The 22,429-nt window shown below is 39.0% G+C and overlaps 1 protein-coding gene across 1 annotated transcript in view; it reads left to right on the top strand.

The window, feature by feature from the left end:
- Positions 1 to 645: 645 nt before the first annotated feature.
- KMO (kynurenine 3-monooxygenase) overlaps positions 646 to 22,429 on the top strand; it is a 52,861-nt gene continuing 31,077 nt past the window's right edge. Inside the window, 4 exon segments of the mRNA NM_001195512.2 lie at positions 646 to 740; positions 19,535 to 19,604; positions 19,873 to 19,970; positions 21,185 to 21,274. Coding sequence (NP_001182441.1) covers positions 687 to 740; positions 19,535 to 19,604; positions 19,873 to 19,970; positions 21,185 to 21,274 — 312 coding nt within the window. The 5' untranslated portion in view covers positions 646 to 686.

A 22,429-nucleotide genomic window follows, 5' to 3' on the forward strand; every position in this document is an offset into this window, starting at 1 on the left:
GGTAATATGAATTCAGGGATGAGTTTAAAGAAGCACTCTTAATGTACAAATTAGATTCTAAGGTTTCTAGAAGCTAATGCAAAAAAAGGGAAGTGTGGTCAGTGACAAATTCAAAATCTTGCTCGGGAAGTATTAACATAGTTTTCCTTGGTGGTCTGTTAAAGACAATCCAAGAGGACCCTCGAGGTGTGCTTCCTGACTGGTCCTAATAACAAGAGCACATCAGTTGTGCCCCAAAGTCACCTTACTGTCCAAGGCAAGTGCAAGACGCTTTGGGACTTCAGATGAGGGCAGTTGCATTCACTGTTAATCATGAATGAAAAAGGAAGTAAGAATACATGCTGTAGAAAGAGAAGAAAAGCCGGTAACACTGTACTTTTACAAAATTTCCCGTCTTATACGCAAGACAGAGAGTAGATGTCTTCACTTGGCTGGATTTTTCAAAATTTGGTTATTGAATTCTCTTTTTTTTTCTTAAAGTCGGTCCCATTGTGCTTCAGGCTACTAAGGAGTTAAATGCTGTCTTCTAAGTTCAAGGGGAATTAGCCCAGCTCAAACACTGCGGCAGGCTAGGCTGGTTCACAAAGGCAGGGCTCCGGGGAGTATAAAGGGAGGAAAGTCAGCAGCCAGGAAACAGTTTCCTTTGTGACAGGAGCTACCACAGTTATACAACAACTTTGGAAGTCATGGAGTCATCAGACGTTCAAAGGAAAAAAATAGCTGTCATTGGTGGTGGCTTGGTAAGACTCTCTTTGGATATATTATTCCTGTTAGTGGTTTATGTCATCATTAGTCTTAATAATTATTACAAATCTCTTGTTCAGATTGTTCCTCTTCTTGTGAAACTTCTCTGATATTTAAATAAATCTATTTTAAATATGATGTTTATGGATATTTGCTCTTTTCTAGGAAAGGTATTTTTATTTCCGTTAAATACAAAATTGTCTATTTTACTCTTGTCCTTTTGGTCCATTTCTTAAAAATGAAAAACAGAACAAGTTGAATTTGATTTATCCCCATGTTGGCTATGTTTTTAAACAGATATTAGTGTAAGTAGTCATTTTAATCCAAATATTTATTTGGTGAATAACTCAGTTTATACTAATAATAGTAAGAATAAAAGCTAATGCAAAATCACTGCGTTGGATGTTCACTAGTTACTTGAGTAATTGTCACTGGACTTACTTGGCTGGTCCAATGGAGCACATAATGTTCTGGGGTGAGGGGCTCCCCTTTCCCTGAGTATAGGAGATGAACCTGCAGAGCCTCGCCCCACACCTAGATGTGGGAGGGGTCTTTCCTCTGCTGCCATTGTATCTTACCAAAGGTGGTCTGTTTAATGTGGGGCTGCCTCAAGCAAACTGTAGGTTCCACCCTCAATAGAATTCCTATTTTGGAATAAAAATATCACCATTGGTAAAAGCTTCATCATTTTATTTTCACCTTTGCTGTACTCATTTGTAGGCTTTTAGCTCATAGGTATTCATTCATTCATTTCCTCAACAAAAATTTCTTTCTTTTTTCAACAAAAATTTCTTAAGAGTCTAATGTGTGCCAGACACTATTCAAGGCTATATAGAAAAAAAAAGGCTATATAGAGATTAGTATAGTTTATGCCACACATTTATTTATATAGTATATGCTAATTTTGTCTTTTGTTCTGCCTTCCTTATGATCTTTTCCCCCAAAGTACTATGACAATTCCTCTAACATTTCTGGTTCTAAATTTCAAAACACTAAGGAATGCTATCACATGCCGTGTTGGTCAATGCATGTGGCATATGGTGTCATTTCTTTATATTGGGCTTCCGTCCAGTTCTTTCCTATCAACATTTTGCATAAAGTGAGATTCATGTATTCACTACAATGTTACTGCGTGCCCACTATCTGCCAACGTTGTTTTAGTTACAAGAAGTACAGTGGTGAGCATTCCAGTGAGTTGAAAGAGAACAGAGAAGAAAACAAATAAATCATTTCAGTGTGAGATAGACATTGTAAAGAGATGCAAATAGGACAGTATTGTAAAAAGTCTTCACAGGCACTCATTTAAAGTATGGTCAGGGACAGCCTCGCTGAGAGGAGATATATGACCAGAGATCTGAATAATAGAAGGAAGCACCCATGTGAGGGACTTCAGGAAGCATTCCAGGAGGAAGGAAGAGACAGAAGAGGAACCCTGAAGTGTTCAAGGAGTAGACAGAAAGGCAGAAAGGACAAGGCTGGAGAAGGTAGTTCCTATGGCAAGAGAGCTGGGAGAGCCAGATCCTCTAGGGTCTTAGAGGGCAGAGCAAGAAGATTGTATTTTACTCTGAGCATAATGGGGAACCCCTAGAGGACTTTAGGCAGGAAAGCGAGCTGTGATTTTAAAAGATTCCTCAAGCTAGTATGTGGAGAAGGAGCAGAAAATTTTAAGACAAAATAGATCAGTTAAGACACTGTTGTGTTTGTTCAAGACTTGGACTGGAGGAGCAGCAGTGACACCTGTTAAAATGCCTCTTAGCTAAGGGGAGATAACAAATATGTGATTGCATATATGATTTTAGAAGGCATAAAAATGTGGGTATCATCCATGGGTTTTCGCTGAGTAACACTAAAATTCTTTGTCATGAATCACTTCATTATCTGGGCACATATGTGTGCTGAAACATAGAAGAAATGTATTAGAAGCAACTAAAACTTGGGGCACCTAGGTGACTCAACTGGTTGAGCATCTGACTCTTGATTTCAGCTCAAGTCATGATCTCAAGGGATCCAGCCCCTAGTTGGGCTCTGAGCTGAGTGTGGAGCCTACTTAAGATTCTCTTTCTCCTTTTCCCTGCTCACACTCTCTCTCTCTGTCTCAATAAATAAATAAATAATAAATAAATACATACATACATACATACATACAACTAAAATTCCTCTGCAAAGGAATCCTATCCACCTTATTGCTCAGGCTCATGCCTAGGAATCATGTTTGATTCCTTTTTTCATTTTATGTAGACCTCCAGTCCTTTTTTACTCCACCAGTAAGCCTTGGTGACTCTATATCCAAAATTGATTTCAAATCTGGCCATTGCTACCAACCCAGTCCAGACCATCATCATCCCTCATCTGCCTCCTGTGTCATCCCTCAGCTTTGACTCTTACGGACAGTCCATTCTCCACATAACAGCCACAACTGTCCTTTTAAATCATAAGTCTGGTAATTATTACTCTTTGTTAAGGCCTTCCAATGGTTCCCCATTGTGAATAAAATAAAACCCAACACTTTACCAAAGGCCCTACTTGAACGGAGCCTATACACCTGCCCAGCTTCATCATTTTCCTGTTTTGTGTTTTTTTAATAGTATCGATCAGCACCTAAAATCACACGTATTCTTTGTCTTTGAGTTTTGACCTATTGATTAAATATCTACTTCAACTAGAATACAAGCTTACATTTACCAATGTATTCCAGTGGCTGGAGACATGCCCAGCATTACTTGTTGTTATTATTTAGTTAGTATTTGATAGATGAATGAATGAGAGGGATGAAAAAATAGGAAAATGAAGGAAATGTCACAATGAACAAAACCCTGAATACTGATCACATTATGAGAAAAAGTATTAAATAAAGCAATTCAAGAAGGTTAAATTAAATATATAGAGGACAAATTAATTTTCTTGCCCATCTTCTTTTTTGCATCTTTTTGTTCACTTTTCCCATCCTCTTCTCACCTGTGAGCCATATCCTAGTACCTTACACTGTCTAGCATATCAAAGGCTCTCCCTGTCTCCTAAGGGGAAATTGCAACAGAGTTGAGAACTTTTCCTTTGAAGTCCAAAAGAGGGGCACCTGGGTGGCTTGGTTTTGGCTCTAGTCTTGATCTCAGGGTCATGAGCACACAATTCCCCACTTCTGAAAGCAAACTCATGCACACAAAATATGTTAGTGTGTTTGACAGTATTAGGCACTGGATAAGCTTTTTAAAAAGGAAAGGAGCAAGACTCAACCATAAGATCATTTCAAGATTTAGAAAATTAGATACCATTTATGGGGAAATAAACCATGTATATCAATGTGTGCTTACAAGTTGTGAGCAATTGAAAGAAAGACAATGTTTTCCATGAGAAGAGTGTCATAAAGAATGTAGTCCTTGAAGGACTATCTTGAAAAAGAATCAGAAAAACAACCTCTACCTTTCAGGCTGGAAAGAGGTCTACAAGTGTAGCTTTGTGATTCTGTAGCCTCAGGGAAGAAAAACTGCCACAGGCTACCTTGGTCCTTGGTATTCAGAAATGCTGCTTCTGATGACTGTTTGCAGTGTTTACCCCTATGGTAGAGATGACTGGAGCAGAAGGGCACTCTTTCAGTGACAACTATGGCTCTTTGAGCCCTCTTTTTTGGGGGAAAGCCAAGAGCATTAGCTGAAAGAACTACTGAGGATTCCAGGCTCGGCAGTCGCCCGCTGCTGCAGTGTGTCCACTGTGAAGTAATGAGGCCTTTCTTCTGTCTCCCCTGCCAACAAGCAACCCCACTACACATTGTCTTGTCATTCATTATTCTCTCTAACCAGAAAAATTCTCCTTGAAAAGATATTTAGAGGGCAAAGTCCTTCAAAACATCAGAATGAGGAGACTTGTGAATTTTATTATTTGTTGCCCATAATCACACCCTGTCCCCTAGTATGCGAGTCAGGTTGGTGACCTCTGTTCATGAAACGGCCTTTGAAGCAACTTAACCTTGACTCTGGGAGAGGCTGTGTGTCACAGCTATAGATGTTAGATTCCCTCGAGGATTTATAGGGTCAGAGTGGTCTTGATGCTGTATTGGCCCCAGACTGTGTCTATGTCCTGTGTTCTTAGGATCTTTCCACTTCACTGCTCTCTCTTTACTCACCTGAATGGGACAAAGCAGCATCTGATAGAGAGGGGACTGTAATCACCTGGAAGACCAGGAAATCACTCAGACCACCAACCAGATTGCTATGTCTTTTAGTTCTAAAATTTGTCTGCCTCCTTTTCACACTGCCTTATCTACATCTCCGTCTTTGTTCTCAATCTAGTCGTTACAAAAGCAGAAATCAAATGTCACCCAGAATTTTCACTTTTGTCAAAGTAAATATCCTAGACACATATAAACCATCAAATGTCTTATACTTGCATCAAGGCCTATATTTTCTCTTCTGAAAATATTAACAAGACAAACCATGTAAGTAGCGTAATTACCAAGAGCCTTTATTCTTTTCCATATTGTATTGATATGAAAGAAAATAAAACTCTATTTACTCCACTCTTGGTTTCTACTCCCCATGCACTGAGCCCTTTATGTGAGAAACGCTCATTCCATTTCTGCACTATTATCTAGCACCTTCTACCAACACAAGTGGAGTGGATTTCTCTGTGGCTGTAGAAGTCTTCCTGAATTTGCTCCATGCTAGGGACAAGTTTTTTTTTTTTTTTTTTTTAATTTTTATTTATTTATGATAGTCACAGAGAGAGAGAGAGAGAGAGAGGCAGAGACATAGGCAGAGGGAGAAGCAGGCTCCATGCACCGGGAGCCCGATGTGGGATTCCATCCCGGGTCTCCAGGATCGCGCCCTGGGCCAAAGGCAGGCGCCAAACCGCTGCACCACCCAGAGATCCCTAGGGACAAGTTTTGATCCCATGCTCTAGGTTTCCACAATCTCTTTTGTAATTTTCTGTGTGCTCTGATTCTTCTCATCCAGCAAGTTTATTCTAGCCATCTCCCTGATTATTTAGCTGTTATCTCTATTTCTTTAGCAGGTTTGACTAATGCTTTGAGATGATTTTGCCACCCAGACAAACTGTTAAGGTACCTCATAAGTTCTGCTGTTACCTGTGTAATAAAGAGAACTCACCCTTCAGAATCTGCTTCATTTACTGCCTTGTGAGCAGCATCTGAAATGGAACCATGGATGTTAGGCAGCTCAAAGCATAACTACCTGTTTTTCTTTCCTTGTCATTTGTCCCCAGATATTCTCAGTTTGTCCATGATCTACACGTACATTTACCCATGAGTCCATCCACTCAAAGAGGCCAGCTATCCTTCTCTTGAAGCTGGCCTCAGTGAGGCATTGCCTTGAGAGAAACACCTGTCCTTCAACCTAGGAGAAATAAAAAGCAATGAAGAATCTTTAATGTGGTCTCTCAGAAACAGCAAATCTGGAGGATATTCAGTACTCACAAAAAATCCTTAAAAATAATTTGTCCCACACACTCCTGATGTCTTTTGCCTGATGTGCAGCTATTCCAAAAACAAAACCAGAGATCAGACCAACTCCTCCGATGCTCAAGGCTGTCAGCATCGTCTCTCCAGCTTATTTCGGATTCCCTTCCCTCTCTCTTCTCTGTCCTCTTTCATTCCCTGTTATCTTTATTCCTCCCTGGTGCTAAGGCCCAGGAGCTAATGGGACACCATGTCATTACTGCAATTCCTATCAAAAGAAATTAGTGGGTGCTATAGGATTGTTCATAATGCTATAGCATTGTTCATAATCCAAAAAAGTAAAATAACTTCAGTGTCCAAATATAAGGACATTGCATACAATGAAATGTAATTGTTTAATATTTTGGCTTGAAATATTTTCTCACATGGAAATATATTCACAGTATCCTATTCATCTTTTAAAAATGAAATCATAAAATAACACAATGTGGTGCTATTTTTTAAAAGAAATATTATGTGTTTCATATACATAAAAATTTTTAACACTGGTTCTCCCTGGTGCTAAGATTGTGGAACATTGCCTTTTTTCTTTTTTTTAAGTTTATCTAATTTTATCTTTTTTTTTTTTTTTTTTAATTGAGTTCTTACTAAGTAACAGGTATTGTGGTTTGGAAAAGAAATAGAAAGAATGATAAAATACAAGTTTTACAAATATCATTACTCTCTGGGCACTTACAGCCTGTGGGAAAGCCAGAAAGGAATGTAAACTACTAATTCAATTCATTGTGAGAAATATTGGAACACATATATTTACACAGACATTTGTGGAATTACAGAAGGAAAGGCAAATAAGTCTTTTTGAGGAGGAGAGGTATCAAGAAAAATTGCACCGAGAATATGAGTCTTGAAAGAAGGCTAAACATTTTCCAGATGGAGAAAGAAGGAATGGATTGTTCAGGCAAAGGAAACATTGTTTTCAAAGGCATATAAGTGTCAAAATGCTAGCATGTTCAGGAAATAGTCACTTTGGTATGCCTGTTACAGACAGAGAATGGCAAAAAATGAACTGAAAAGAGAGGTTGGGTCACATGTAAGAACCTTTTAGGTCATGTTGAAATTTGGGACTTTTCCTACAGACTTATGAGGAGCTAATGAAGGATTTTAAGACGGAAAATGCATCCTCTAATTTTTGTTTTAGGAGACACCTAGTCTAGTGTGGAGCATGGCTTGAGTAGGTGGAGACTGAGGAGAAAGGAGTTTTTGGAAAATTGTCATAATAGTTCAGGTGAAAGGCTGTGAGAGCCCTGAAAAGAGAATGGAGGGATGGATAGGAGGCCTATTTTGAGAAAGACTCAAGGGGATCAAAAAGACTTGTTGCCTAATTAAATGCATATTGCTAAGTAGAAAGGGATGTTAATCATGTTCCGAAGTATCCTGGTTGGGTGAACTAGTGGGCAGAGTGGTCATTCTCTAAAAAATGGAATACAGAAGGAGGAGGCTTGAAGGTTGAGGGAACGCAATCCGTTGGATTTGAGACATGTTGAGATGGAGATACCTCCAAGACCGCCAGGTAGTAAGAGGTTCATTAGTCAGAGAGGAGTGCAAGAGAGAGATCAAGGCTAGAAAAAAACCCTAGGAACCTCTACAGAAAGTCATCATCATCAAAGGAGGAAGATCGAGACTACTGCTTGGCCTCAGAGACCAAATCCAGATGATACAATCTGGCGAGTTCAGGGTAAGGTTTAAATATTAAAACAGGGGCACCTGGGTGACTCAGCAGTTGAGCATCTGCCTTTGGCTCAAGGCGTGATCCCCAGGGTCCTGGGACTGAGTCTCATATCAGGCTCCCTGCTTCTCCCTCTGCCTGTGTCTCTGCCTCTCTATGCATATCTCTCATGAATAAATAAATAAAATCTTAAAAAAATAAAATACATATTAAAATATATATGCAATAAGAACATGCAATTTTAGCAGATGGAATCATTACTTAAAAAGTGTGAAGACATTTTTATGTGCTTATTTCATAGTAAGTGCAGTTAACAATCTGTTTCTTTTCATTACATTGATGTGTTCAAAGATCAAATTCTTGAGAAATCAAAGTATAGTTGGATGAGTGGGAGGTATATAAAGATTTTTCTGTTTGGTGACAAACTCAGTAAGGTCTGTGAGTCTTAGGGAGAGTTTTATATGTTTCATTAAGTCAAAAGTAATTGACATATGTTTAACATTACACTACCAGATTAATTTCAAACACATTATAATAAAGAGGCATAAAATGCATGACATTTTTATAGTCACGATGCCCCTTCCTACTAGGGTCAGCATTTGTAAATTAAAAGGTACAATTTTCTCATTTCTCATTATCATTAGACATTTGAACGATCATTGCTGCAGAGGTCACCTGGGAATCCATAGAAACTTGGTGAATCCTCTTGATAAAAGGAGGCCAGCAATGAGGCACCTGGATGGTTCATTCTGTTAAGCATCTACCTTTGGCTTGGGTTGTGATCCCTGGGTCCTGGCATCGGGTCCTGGAATTGTGTCCTGGGATGGGGTACTGGGATGAAGCCCCAAGACCAACAAGCCCCTGTGCTCAACAAGGAGTCTGCTCCTTCCTCTCTCTCTGCCTCCACCTCTGCTCCTGTGCTCTCTCTTTCTTGCACTCTCTCTCTCAAATAAGTAAAATCTTAAAAAAAAATAAATCAGGCCAGTGAAACACCAAAGAAGCATACTTCAGCATTTACATAAAAACAAGCAATGTTTTTAAATGGTAAGTTGGTGTCAATACAGTAGACCAGGGTGGGGTCAAAGCACATACTTGTGAAGAAGGAAGTAAAAGGATGGGGGAAGGAGGGGGAAGAAAGCAGAAAAACAAACAACTAGGACAATCCGTAATTACATAACCAAGGAATTTCCTCAGACCTCTGCTGAGGAGACTTGGCAGAGATTTGAGAGATGTGGTTGACAAGAACATCCCTAGTAATGCATCAGAGTTCCTCCTGGCCTTCATTCTAACACTTGATTTTTCATGAACCAGGATTATATTTAATCTTTTCGTGTTCACAACCTCTCTCCTCTGCCCCATGAGGAGCCATGTATACACACTCAGTTGGCAAACACACAAGAAATGTTGGGGGGTTGGGAAAAGGAGAAATCAATACCTGCCTTAGAAAGGACTAAAGCAGATTATCCACTTGAGTCCACCTCCTCTCCCCAGATCCTGGAAACAGTTTTAGTCAAAGAAAAGGAGCCTAAGAAAACCATGAAAGTAGACCACAGACCCACCTTTGAGTTGGAACCGAGTCTATTCTGGGCACAGCCACTGAGACTTGTTTGTCCGTGGCTTCTTGTAGCTGGGTTCCCAGAAATGGATTAGTGGATTTCTTGCCTCTTTCTCTACTCTTAGATCATTTCCCGCATTAGGTTTTCACTGATCGTTCATCACCTGGACTGTGGCTTTTGGGTACTATTTGTCTTTCTCCCTGGCCTGTCTTCCCAGTAAGGAAGATTCACTTCCAAATTACTTCATCTAGCTTTATTCCAACTCTCCCGACCCTGTTGGTCTCCTGATCAATATCCTTCCAGGTCCTGCTTTCCACCATAAAAGGAGCAGTGAGAATGATGTGCTGTGAAAGACAGAGGAGTTTCTCAAGCCTCTCCTTTCCTTCAGGGAAACTTACTCCATTTTGCCTTTAATTGCTTCTTCATTTGTTTTCTAAATGCCACAGAACAATTTAGCCTTTGGAAGGAATTAATTTGATTGTATCAACTTCACTGTAGCCTTTCAGTTTTCCTTTCCCTAATGCGAACTTGTCTCTGCTACTGCCCTGGCTAGATATTCTTTAACATACAAATGGAAAGAATATAGATAGACAAGCATCTTTTTATAAATTGGAAAAAAGCAGAGAAGGAAGATAGAGATTTAAGAAGTTCATATTTAACAGGAAGAAATCACCTGCAGTGAAATCAAAGGAGCTGTGATTAGTGAAACATAATAGGGTCTAGGGCTGTGCTGGAAAGGAGTGAAAAGTGATGGAAAAGTTGTGGAGACACACTGTTCTGTGCCAGGCACCAAGTCATGCTGTTAGTTGAGACAGCTTGACCACTGTTGAGAAAGTAACACCAGCAATCAGAGGAAGTCACTTCAGATTGAGGAATTGAGAGGAAGGCAATCAGATTGAAGGATTAAAAAGAGAACAACTGGTCATGATCTTTTCAGCTGCATCAAATGCTAACAATGTGTTCATAATTTCAGTAGTGGCTGCACAGGAAAAGATGGTTATTTATTATGACTTTTGTTTGGGGTAGCTTTAGGGTCAAAGCAAATTAGAGAGAAGGTACAGAGATTTCCCAATATCTCCAGCTCCCACAAATGCATAGTGTTCCCTATTAACATCCCCTACCAAAGTGGGGTATTTGGTACAAGAGATGACCCTACATGGACATATCATCACTCAAAGTCTGGAGTGTACATTGAGATGCATTCTGTGAGACTGGACAAATGTATAATGACATGTATGTACCATTAGGGTATCATCACAAAAATCCTTTGTGATCCATCTATTCATCCCTCACCCCAACTCTGGTATATTTATTTTACCAAAATAATTGAACATGGATTTCTTGGTTGACCTTACAGAATATTAAATGTGTGAATTGCTTTGCAAAAATTAAATTTGAAACCTTTCCATACACTTAATCGTTTAAATAGGGACTAAGTTCTTAAAATAACTATCATCAGTCTACAGAAATTGAATGATATGAAGAAAGTTTGGTGGTCACAGTATCAATAAATGGTGAAAGGAGCTCAAGCCTGAACCACTAGATTATTTAAAAAACAAAACAACAAAAAACAACAAAGGAACAAACACCAAACCAAACCAACAAACAAAATAACCCAAAAAACATAGGTGCTTAGATGTGAAGGTGCCTTGGAGCAGAAGAGTAAACACTGCAGGAAATAGAAGAGGAATCAGGTCTCTCTGTGCTTGCATCTGGGACTGACAAATAGACCCTAAACACAGAGCGGGTGCGTGACCCTCTCCTTAGCCCCCACATCCACCAGGGAGCTGCTGAGAACCTCTGAGGCCTCCCATCTAGCTCTGTGATTCCTCAATCCTACTTCCAAAGCCATCCTCAGGGTTCTCCAGACCCCGGTTTTATGGTAAGCAAAATTTCTAGCATTTTCACTTTACTTGTTGACTCTCCCCTTCAAACTCCTGGTTTTATTTTACACCTTGCAGCCTTCTCTCATGGCTCAGGTATGTCCGGATTGGAATCTAGCCTGGTATCCTTACTCTACGCTGCAACTTCCAGCCCTGTAAGCCTCGGTGTTCTGTGCATGCTCTTTGAGGTTTGTGTCATCTACTTATATTCCCTTCTACCTCCTTTCTGTTGTCATCAATCTACCTCTCAGCCACTTCCCCTCTGTCCTGAAGACTTCAGCATGTTCACAACATCTTTTCTGTATATTCCAGCACTGCCATCACCCTAAGCGACTATCAAAGCTCACATTGTTGACCCATGCAATTCTCTAACCCCTTTGTCCTTGAACTGCATGCTTTCCATTATCTTCCATCTCCACCATACCTCAGCCCCATGACTCCTGTTGGACTTAGACCTTGTCATCCATGGAACTGCCCTATCCAAGATAATAGAGTCAGACCTTGGACTCTGATTAAAAACCTAATTCCTTCTGTTGCTTCTGCTACATCTGCTCTTCACAGAAACCTCCTACTTCTTGCTGTTCAGGAGCACCCCTCTATGTTCCTTCCATTTCATCCAACTTGGTGTTACTATCAAGCCAACCAAAATCTTCAAGTTCTTGCTTTTCACCCCATCCAAGTGGCCAAAACCCACCCTGCTTGGTTCCAATGAGTTTCTTCCTCTGTGTAGAAACCCAGGCTGTCCAGTGCTATAAGAAAAAAACATAACCTAACATAACCTCATAACATAACATAACCTCACATCTTGGTGCCACTATAAATTCACAGTCTTCATCTTCAACTGTATCTTCAATGGTACTCAGACACATTTCTAATTTATTGGTAAAGGGCTCATGCTCTAGACCCAGACAGAATCCATTTGAATCCCCATACCAGCTCCAGCTCTCACTAGCTGTGTTATCTTAGATGAGCCACTTCGCTCCTCTGCACCTCAATGTCAGTACCCATCAGACAAGATCAACTGTACCTCCTTCACGTGGCTGCAGTAAAGATTAATGGAGTAGAGCAATATACATAACAACCATTTCATGGGTATTGTACATGAGCATTATTTTCTAAATCAGATTTCTCTGTTTCATTCTTTTTAGTAGTTACTTTTAATCTTTATCACATATTCCTTTTACTTAGAACTCTCCTAGTGATCCATTCACTCTTAGTTGGCACATGTTTTTGGTCTCAGTTTAGATTTCTTTTTTTTTTTTTCCAGAAAATCATGCCCTATCCCACTCCATACCCCTAATTTGGCTTGAGGGTTCTTTCTCTGTACTCTCCTATTATTGAGCACCTTGTGTTATAATTAACTATAATCACCTCAAAAGGCCTGGGTATATCTTGCTCTTTGTTGTATCCCTAGCACCTAGCACAGGGCTGGCACATAGGGAAAAAAAAAAAATATATATATATATATATACACACACACATATATATGTTAAATATAAATATATAAATAATATTAGAAAAAAAATGAAGACCTAGACAGGACTGTGAACTCCCTAAGGGCCGCTATTTTCTCTCGACCACTTTTTTTTTTTTTATTTAAAGATTTTATTTATTTATTTATAGACAGAGAAAGAGAGGCAGAGGGAGAAGCAGGCTCCACGCAGGGATCCTGGGGCTCCAGGATCACACCCCGGGCTGCAGGCAGGGCCAAACCGCTGTGCCACCGGGGCTGCCCTCTCTGGACCACTTTTAATGTCTAGCCAGGAATCTTGTAATACTTGGAAATCAATATTTTTCAAATAATAATTTTTCTGGATTTCTTGAGAGTTGTTTTTAAATATCCAAAAGGATTCCTACTCTTTATCAATTTGCTTCTTCTCTACATGTCAAAATAGTCTCACCCTTCAAAGCTCAACTCAAAAGTAATGTTTTCCAGGAAGTTATTTTTTGTTTTTTTGTGTTTTTTCCAATCCCTTTGTCCTGGCTATCTATTGCTATGTAACAAAGCACTCCAAAACCTAGTGGCCTAAAACGATACTCTATCACTATGCCTCACAGCTCTGACAATGGTCTGTCATATGGCCCTAGTCATCTGGGAGCTTGACCAGGCTAACTGTCCAAGATGGCGTGGTCCCATGGCAGGCAGTTGCTATGGGCCACTGGGGAGTAAAGAGCTCAGTTGAGGCTCTTGACTTGAACAACTTCATGTGGCCTTCCCTGTTGCTTGGGTTTTTCATTACACAGCACCTGCAGATATTTACTCTTCCCACATGATCACTGGCTTCCAAAAGGCAGGACACAGGCCCTTCCAGGCTAGCCTAAGGACTATGCCTAGAAATAACTCAAGTGTCACTTCTACTGCATTTTATTGATCAAGGCTATCACAGGCCCTCCTGGATTCAAAGTAGAGAAATGAACTCCATTCTCTGGTGAAAAAGTGTCAAGGTCATAACTGCAAAAGATTGTATAAGATGGAAAATATTGTTTTGGCCATCTTTGACAAATACAGTCTGCCACATCCCTCAGGGCAAAATTTATCCTTTCTTGGTGTGTTCTCTAGGTGTTTATTCCGTTGTTTTTTTTTAACATTGATTTCTACCTCTGGGCCCAAAATTATTTTGCTAAGATAGGCCTCTCAATCTAGAGGCATATAAAACATTAGGTAAATGGAATAAAACTATGTGACCCAAACATATACAGTTGACCCTTGCACAACAGGGTTTGAACTGTGTGGGTCCACTTATGTGCTGATTTTTTTTCAATATATATATAGTACAGTCCTGTAAATATTTTCTCTTCTTTATGATTTTCTCTTCTCTAGCTTACTTTATATGTAAGAATATACTGTATAATACATAACAAACAAAATATGTGTTACTATATCACTGGTAAGGCTTCTGGCCAACAGTAGGCTTATTAGTAGTTAAGTTTTCAGAGTCGAAAGTTATAGGTGGATTTTCGACAGTGGTTGGGGTCAGCACACTTAACCTCCATGTTTTTCAAGAATCAACTGTAATTATTATGTAAAAAGTGGGCCTTTATACTCAAAAATGGTTTGCTAAGCATTGGTTGGTTTATATGTTTTTCTTTTCTTAACTGAATTGATGTTTTTGAGCCCAAGGACTTAGCTTGATAACCTTTCGATCCCTAAAGTTTAGTAGCTTAAATCATACATAATAGATGCTCAATAAATTTTGACTTGGTTTGGTTACAAATTTTATTTAAAAATGTAACCTCTACCACTTATTTATACATTTGACAAGTACTAATCAGGTACTTATTATGCTGCAAACACAATGATAGAGGCTAGGGATAAAATGGCAAGCAAACCAGTTTGCAGCCCAGTGGGGTAGACAGATATTGGCCATACGGTCACCCTAAAGATGTAAACTTTCAATTGTGATAAGTTCTTTGTATTAGTTTCTGCAGGCTTCCATAACAAAGTACCACAAACCAAGTGGCTCAAAGAACAGATTTTTATTGTCTTATAGTCCTGGAGGCTAGAAGTCCAAGAGTCAGCAGGTTGGTTCCTTCTGAAAGTATGAGGGAGGGATGAGTCCCAGGCCTCACTCCTAGGCTTGCAGATGGCCAGCTTCTCCCATCTCTCTCTCTTTTTTTTTTTTTTTTCAAAAAAAAGATTTTGTTTATTTATTCATGAGAGACACACACAGAGAGAGAGAGAGAGAGGCAGAGACACAGGCAGAGGGAGAAGCAGGCTCCATGAAGGAAGCCTGATGTGGGATTTGACCCTGGGACTCCATGATCACACCCTGAGCCAAAAGCAGAAGCTCAACCACTGAGGTACCCAGGCATCCCTCTCCCCATGTCTCTTAATATCATCTTCCCTCTGTGTGTCTATCAGTATTCAAAGTCCCCTTTCTATAAGGACACCAATCATGTTGGATTATGGCTCATCCTAAAGACCTCATTTTAACTTAATTATCTCTGTAAAGACCCCCTTTTCAAAGAAGTCATACTCTAATGTGTGAAGGATAGGACTGCAGAAGATGAATTTGGGGGTGCACAATTTAACCTTTAACATTTTTTCAAAGGAAAAGTCTGTAGCACCATGAGAACCCATAAGAAGGGGTTTGAGGTAGTGTTGCCAAGGAAGCTTCCTCAACAAGTGAAGCTGCATGGAATTCTGAAGATGGATGTGGGTTTACCAAGTAAAGAGGGAAAGGAAGAAGGTTGTTAGCTATGGAAATAGTATGTGGTAAATCCTCTGTTAGCAGAAAGCATGGTATGTACAAGCAATTGAAAGAAGGCTAGCAGAGCTAGGGCAGAAGAGTGATATGATCTGCGTAATTTTTAAATATCATGGAGAAAATTTGAGACCTATGATGCAGGCATTTTTCTCTAGAGAGTATTATGTTTATTTCTGTCAGGTGGGTGTGGCTAATAACAGTCCTGGATGAGCGTGATCCAATCAGGACTACAGATGATCTCTAGGCTGTCTACTGTCCCTTCCATCATTGGTTCATTTCCAGTTTGCCTAACTTCCAGGATGTACCTGTTTAGGGTCCTGACTCAAAGCCTGGGGATTTACTAACCCTTCTGAATCTGGGTTGCTGTCCTGAATTCCAGATTTTATCCTCTGGCTTCATGAGTCTGTCATAAACTCTGCTGAAGTTCTCAGCCTGTCTGGCAATCAGTAGATACCATCAGACATGGCTCCAAATGCTACGTTCTTCTGTTTCCTTTATCTCGTAGAAGATTTAGTTCAAATGACCTGTTTTGCCATCACACCAAATGGCTGCTCATGGATAATCGGTTGGCAAGAAGTCAGATGAATGCTGGTAGAACAGACAGGAAGCTTGACATTAGTCAAGCATAGTGATCATGATGACATGATAGAAGCATAATGGTAAAAATGAAAAAAGATGGGTAAAAAAACATCAAGAGGTAGAATTGGCAGAACTTGGAATGGATTGGATGTGGAGATGAGGGAGAGAGAGAGGTCCCAAGGATGATGCTTAGGTTTCTATCCCATCCGAATATTATTCATTTACATATTTGCAGAGAATTGACATAATGTGGGGCAAGAGTCAAAGGTTCAGTTTGGAGTTATTGGTTCTGAGGAGCTTGGAGACCTGTAGGAGGCTACAGCAATGAAGCATTTGTATGCATGAGCCCAAAAAGGAGGTCTGTGTAAGAGATGAAAGTCAGTGCATCCCCATGGGTGGAGGATAGACCAGACTGGAAGCTTTAGAAACTCCAGGGTCTGTCTTTCTTATGAGGATGAAAGAGAGAAAGAGGGAATGACCAAAGATATATGAAGAAAATCAGAAAACAAAGGAAGTTTAGTGTTTCAAGAAGAAAAGTTAGTTAACACCATTCAGTGCTGCTAAAAATTCTAGTGTGATAATTGAATATGGATGATCTTGCCAAATATAAGTTGCTAGCGATGAGGTGGCAAATAAATCACTGTGACCTACATAAAGCTGTTCAAAGGCAACACTACAAAGTCTTGAGAAGACAACAGCAAAAAATTCTTCATAATCTCAGAGCAGGAAAACATTCCTTAAACAAGATGCCAAATGCATTAATAATAATGGAAAAGATGGGGGCGCCTGGGTCGTGCAGTTGGTTAAGTGTCAGACTCTTGATTTTGGCTCAGATCATGATCTCAGTGTTGTGAGATTGAGCCCTGAGTCAGTCAGGTTCTGTGCTTAGTGGGGAATCTGTTTTAGATTCCCTCTCTCCCCTCTGCTCGTCTCCCTCATGCTTCAACTCTATCTTACTAAAATAAATAAATATATTTTAAAAAATAATGTAGAAGATGGATAAAGGTGACTGCATTAAAATAAAGAGCTCCTCATCTTTAAAAGCTACTGTAGAGTTTCACATCTGAAACAAATATAGCAATATGTCAACCCAATGGTACTTCAATAATAACAAAATTTTGTAAAAGATACTATAAAGTTTAAAAACAAGCCCCAGAACAGAAGAAAATATTTGCAACATTTGAAAATGATGAGGACTCTGTACTCAGATCTATGAATAACTCAAGTAATCTACAGGAAAAAAAGCCCAATAGAAAATGGGCAAGAGACAAACAGGCACTTTACACAAGAGATCCAAATAGCCAGTCAGTATATGAAAAAGAGTTTAACCTTTTTAGCAATCAGTCATATACAAATTAAAACCACATACCTTCCTATCTTACCCATCCATCACAACATTTAAAAGTTTGAGAACACCAAGTGCTGACAAGGAAAGACTCTCACAAGCTGTTGGTAAGAAAACACATTCACACAAAATTCCAAAACAGGTTGACCTTTATTACAGTGAAGATACATAAACCTTTGACTAGGGATTCCACTTCCATGTATAAAACCCTAGAGAAAAGTTCTGCAACTGTATATGGGATACAGGTACAAAACTGGGTTTTGCAGCATTGTTTTGTTTTTGTTTTGTTTTTTAATTTTCTAGATCGAGAGAGCACAAGGGGAAGGAGCAGAGGGAGAGGCACAGAGACAATCTTAAGCAGGCTCCATGATCAATGTGGAGCCCAATGTGGGGCTCAGTCTCATGACCTTGAGATCATGACCTGAACTGCAATCAAAAGTTGGACACTTAATTGATTGAGCCACCCAGGTGCCCCTGTAGCATTAAAATTTTTTTAAATTTAGGATCAATTAATTGACATATAGAGTAGTATTAGTTTCAGAGGTAGACTTCAGTGATTCATCAGTTGCATATAACACTAAGTGCTCATGACGTCAAGTGCCTGCCTTTCTGCTCATCACCCAGTTTCCCATCCCCTCACCCATCTCCCCTCCAGCAACCCTCAGTTTGTTTCCTATAGTTAAGAGTCTCTTATGGTTTGTCTCACTTCCTCTCTGATATCATCTTATTTTATTTTTCCCTCCCTTCCCCTATATTCATCTGTTTTGTTTCTCAAATTCCACATATGAATGAAATCATATGATACTAGTCTTCCTCTGACTGACTTATTTCACTTAGCATAATATCCTCTAGTTCCATCCATGTCATTGCAAATGGTGAAATTTCATTCTTTTGATGGCTAACATTCCATTGTATATATATGTGTATGTAGGTATACATGTATACATATATGTTCATATATATATATATATACACATATATACATGTTGATGGACGTCTGGGCTCTTTCCATATTTTGGCTATTGGGGACATTGTTGCTATAAGCATTGGGGTGCAGGTGCCCCTTCAGATCACTAACGTTTATATCCTTTAGATAAATACCAAGTAGCATAATTGCTGATTCATACGGTAGCTCTATTTTTAACTTCTTGAAGGACCTCCATACTGTTTTCCAAAGTGGCTGCACCAGTTTGCATCCCTTCCGACAGTGTAAGAGGGTTCCCCTTTCTCCACATCCTTGCCAACATCTGTTGTTTCCTGAGATGTTAATTTTATCTATTCTGACTGGTATGAGGTGGTATCTATCTCATCCCTGCAGCATTAATAATGCTCTCAGACCATCATTTCACAATGTATACATTTATCAAACCATTATATTGTATACATTAAATTTATACAATATTATATGTCAATTATATTTCAATAAAAGTGAGAAAAAATATTCTCAGAGCAAAGCAACTCAAATGTCCTTGAACAGTAGAACAGCTAAATAATCTGTGAGATTTCACTCAATGAAGAAATCATACAATAAAGAAAGTGGATGACCTGGGGTTTATGTACAATCACATATATGAATCTCAGAAGCATTTTGTTGAGTTAAAAAAGAGAATATATACAAGTGTGATTCTAATTACTGATTCAAAAGCAAGGATGGGTTATTACAAAAGTCATAATAACATTTGCTGGGTGAAAGATTGGGGATCATAACTGGAGAACAAATGGGGAGAACTATGAAGGATTGGCAGTGATATTCTGTTTTTGACCAGAGTGGTAGTTATATGGATGTTTGCTTTCTAAGTATTCTGTAAACTGTACACATTTTATTATCTTTCTGTAGGAAAGTTATATCTCACTATAAAAAACTTAAAAAGAAAAATACCAAAGCTACTTCTGAAAATCATACAGTTTAATCTTGAGTTAATCCCATTATTTTTGCAAATGATGCTTTCTATTAGTGATTAAGTAAATCAATGTGACAGTCAAGGCTAGTACAAGTACAATTACACTCAATGTTGTATACTGCCAAAAATTCTCTAGAATTGTGGAATCAGATAAAAATATGAAAAAAAATTGCTTTGATTCCTAGGTTGGATCATTAAATGCATGCTTCCTTGCAAAGAAGAATTTCCAAGTTGATGTATACGAAGCTAGGGAAGGTAAGAAAATATTGAAAATTATGAGAAAATTGATTCTCTGACAATTTTAAAAATAAATTTTTTTAGAAAGAGGAACTTAAATTTTTTTAACAACTTCAACTATCTAAATTATTTTAATACAAAATCTATGATTAGTGTTTGCTTTAAAGAACTTAACAGGGTCTTTTAGCTTGGTCCTGATTGCGCCAGTTGTTCAGATGCTGTGTGCTTACCCTGTTCTAAGATAGAGGAGCTTTTTGTAATACGGAGTCTACTTTCCATGTCTTAGATATCCGAGTGGCTAAATTTGCACGTGGAAGAAGCATTAATCTGGCCCTTTCTTATAGAGGACGACAAGCCTTGAATGCCATTGGCCTGGAAGATCAGGTACCTTATTAACATATTTTCCTTATAAAAGATCATACTTGTAATTTTCCAACAATTACATGCTCTTGATTTCAGCCTAATTCAAAGCACCATATGATGCCAAGAAACTTTGCATGAAAATGCATCCTACAAAGGTTTTCAAACTTCTAAATTTGGCAAGATGATGAACATTTGACACTTGAGGCAGCTGGGGGACCTGGAGCATGACGCGGAGCAGGGGGATCCTACAACCCCCCTAATGATCTCTTCTGACACTGAGTTCTCAGTGAGAGGGTAGGTCTCAGCCTACAGAAAGTGTGACCTGAGGAGGCATCCCAATGAGAAGAGGCCAGAAAATCCCATTCTTTTGACCATACAGCTCCATAGTCTCTTGTCCACAATTCTATACTCCAAAAAACTCTGGAAACAGAAAGCTTTTCATCACCCATTCAGCAGCAAACTTGACCTGATGTGAGGCTTCTTATGGCCTTTTTAAAATTCTCATTTAGTGTAAAATGTTTTGCTACAGATATATTATCCTCCGATATGGGGTGGTGCCCCCACAGTCCACGGGGTGTTTTGTGATATCTGGATATGCATTCCATTACCTATCTAAAATTTGAAAACTTTGAACCCTGAAACCAATGTGCCCCCAGGGTTTGGATAAGTACTGTAGGTCTGTAGATTTTCCTGATGTGGTCTCAATGCTGCCAAACTTCTCACTGTCTCACATGTAGCTTGGAAGTGTGAACAGATGTAATATATTTTGCTGATAATACTTTTGTGGATAACGTGTCTTTGAAGTGATAATATGGGTCAGTACAGGTACCAGTTCTAGTTCCACAGTTTTCCTTAGATGTGTGTGTAGGAAAACACTCTTCATGGAGGTTTGGGCATCCTAAGTTTTCTTCCTAATGTTTTACTCTCTTCTGTGATCATGAAAAAAAATCACTTATAAACTCTCCAACACTGAACCATTTTCTTTAATGATAATATGTGATTTAGAGCAGATAAAATCTAAGTCAATTACAAAATCTAAAAGTTAAAAAAAAACCAAAAACTAAAATTTGCGGGAACATAATTTTCATTGTTTCCATCATACTTCCATCATCCTTTGCGTTAATTTTTAATTTTTTGAAAATATTTGAAAAATCTCATTTTAAAACTGGTGTATATCTTATTTGGATGATGCCATGTTATGGTAATTGAACTTGATATTTCTGATTTTATTTCAGATTGTATCCCAAGGCATTCCCATGAGAGCAAGAATGATTCATTCTCTTTCAGGAAAAAAGTCTGCAATTCCCTATGGGACCAAGTCACAGGTGGGTTTACCCTGAAGATCGTGTTTGCTTCAGTTGAGTCTAACATCGGCCCCTCCTTTCCTCTCTAGATCTATCTTTGGCCTTGCCTGGATCAGTCTACAATTTGGAAACATATACTAGTTAAGATGTTAATTGATAGGAGACTTTAAGATAGGTTCCAATTTCCCTAATAAACACTCAATAGGAGTTAGTTAAATTTTCATCCCTCTGAAGCTCTTTTTGCCTATATGCATTGTTCATGGTGGCCTGGACACCCTTTCTCTCCCATCTCCTTCCAATTACATAGAGAGGATTATCATGTATTTATTATCAAGCATAAAATGCAAGAGCAACTCTAGAGGGTTTTCCCCAAATTGACTCTCTTGCCCCAAATTTAATTATAAAGGACTTTATAGAATGAACCAGAAATGTTTTCAGTGCTGTATGACTTCTAAAACAACAGAAGGCAGATGGTGATGTAGTTTACAAAAGAAAATCCTTTATCTTACCTTGTGTTTTTCTTGTCTTTACATTGTAACAGAGTTGGGGGGAAGAATGTATTTTTATCTAATATTTATAACTTAGATGGGTGGGTGGTTTAGCGCCACCTTCAGCCCAGAGCCTGATCCTGGAGACCCAGAATCAAGTCCCACGTTGGGTTCCTTGCATAGAGCCTGCTTCTCCCTCTGCCTGTGTCTCTGCCTCTCTCTCTCTCTCTCTCTCTCTCTCTCTCTCTCTCTGTCTCTCATGAATAAATAAATAAAATCTTTAAAATAATAATAATAATAATATTTATAGCTTCTAAGTTTGTTTATTTGAGAGAGAATGGATGTACCAAACATCTATCAACCAAAGAAAAACCCAACTTGCTTTATCCAACAAGGCTTCATTTTATTAAGTGCAGAACCCAAATGAGGTTTATATTCTTTGAGTCTCTGCTCCCACTGAGCTCCCATTGCAGGTGGATCAGCTATTCTCAGATTCTGCTGGGATTATGCTAAAATGCAGAGTCTAATTCTGTAGGGCCAGGATGGAGGCCAAGATTACACATTCTAAACACACTCAGGTGGTGTCCATGGACCACACACCTTGGGCAGCAAGAGATAAAACACAGGTGCTCATGGGAACAAGGTCTGTGTAGACCTTGTGATGGTAAAAGTGCTTGAAACACCTCAC

Source organism: Canis lupus, chromosome 7 (genome assembly GCF_011100685.1).
Source record: "Canis lupus familiaris isolate Mischka breed German Shepherd chromosome 7, alternate assembly UU_Cfam_GSD_1.0, whole genome shotgun sequence".
Classification (NCBI taxonomy): Eukaryota; Metazoa; Chordata; class Mammalia; order Carnivora; family Canidae; genus Canis; species Canis lupus.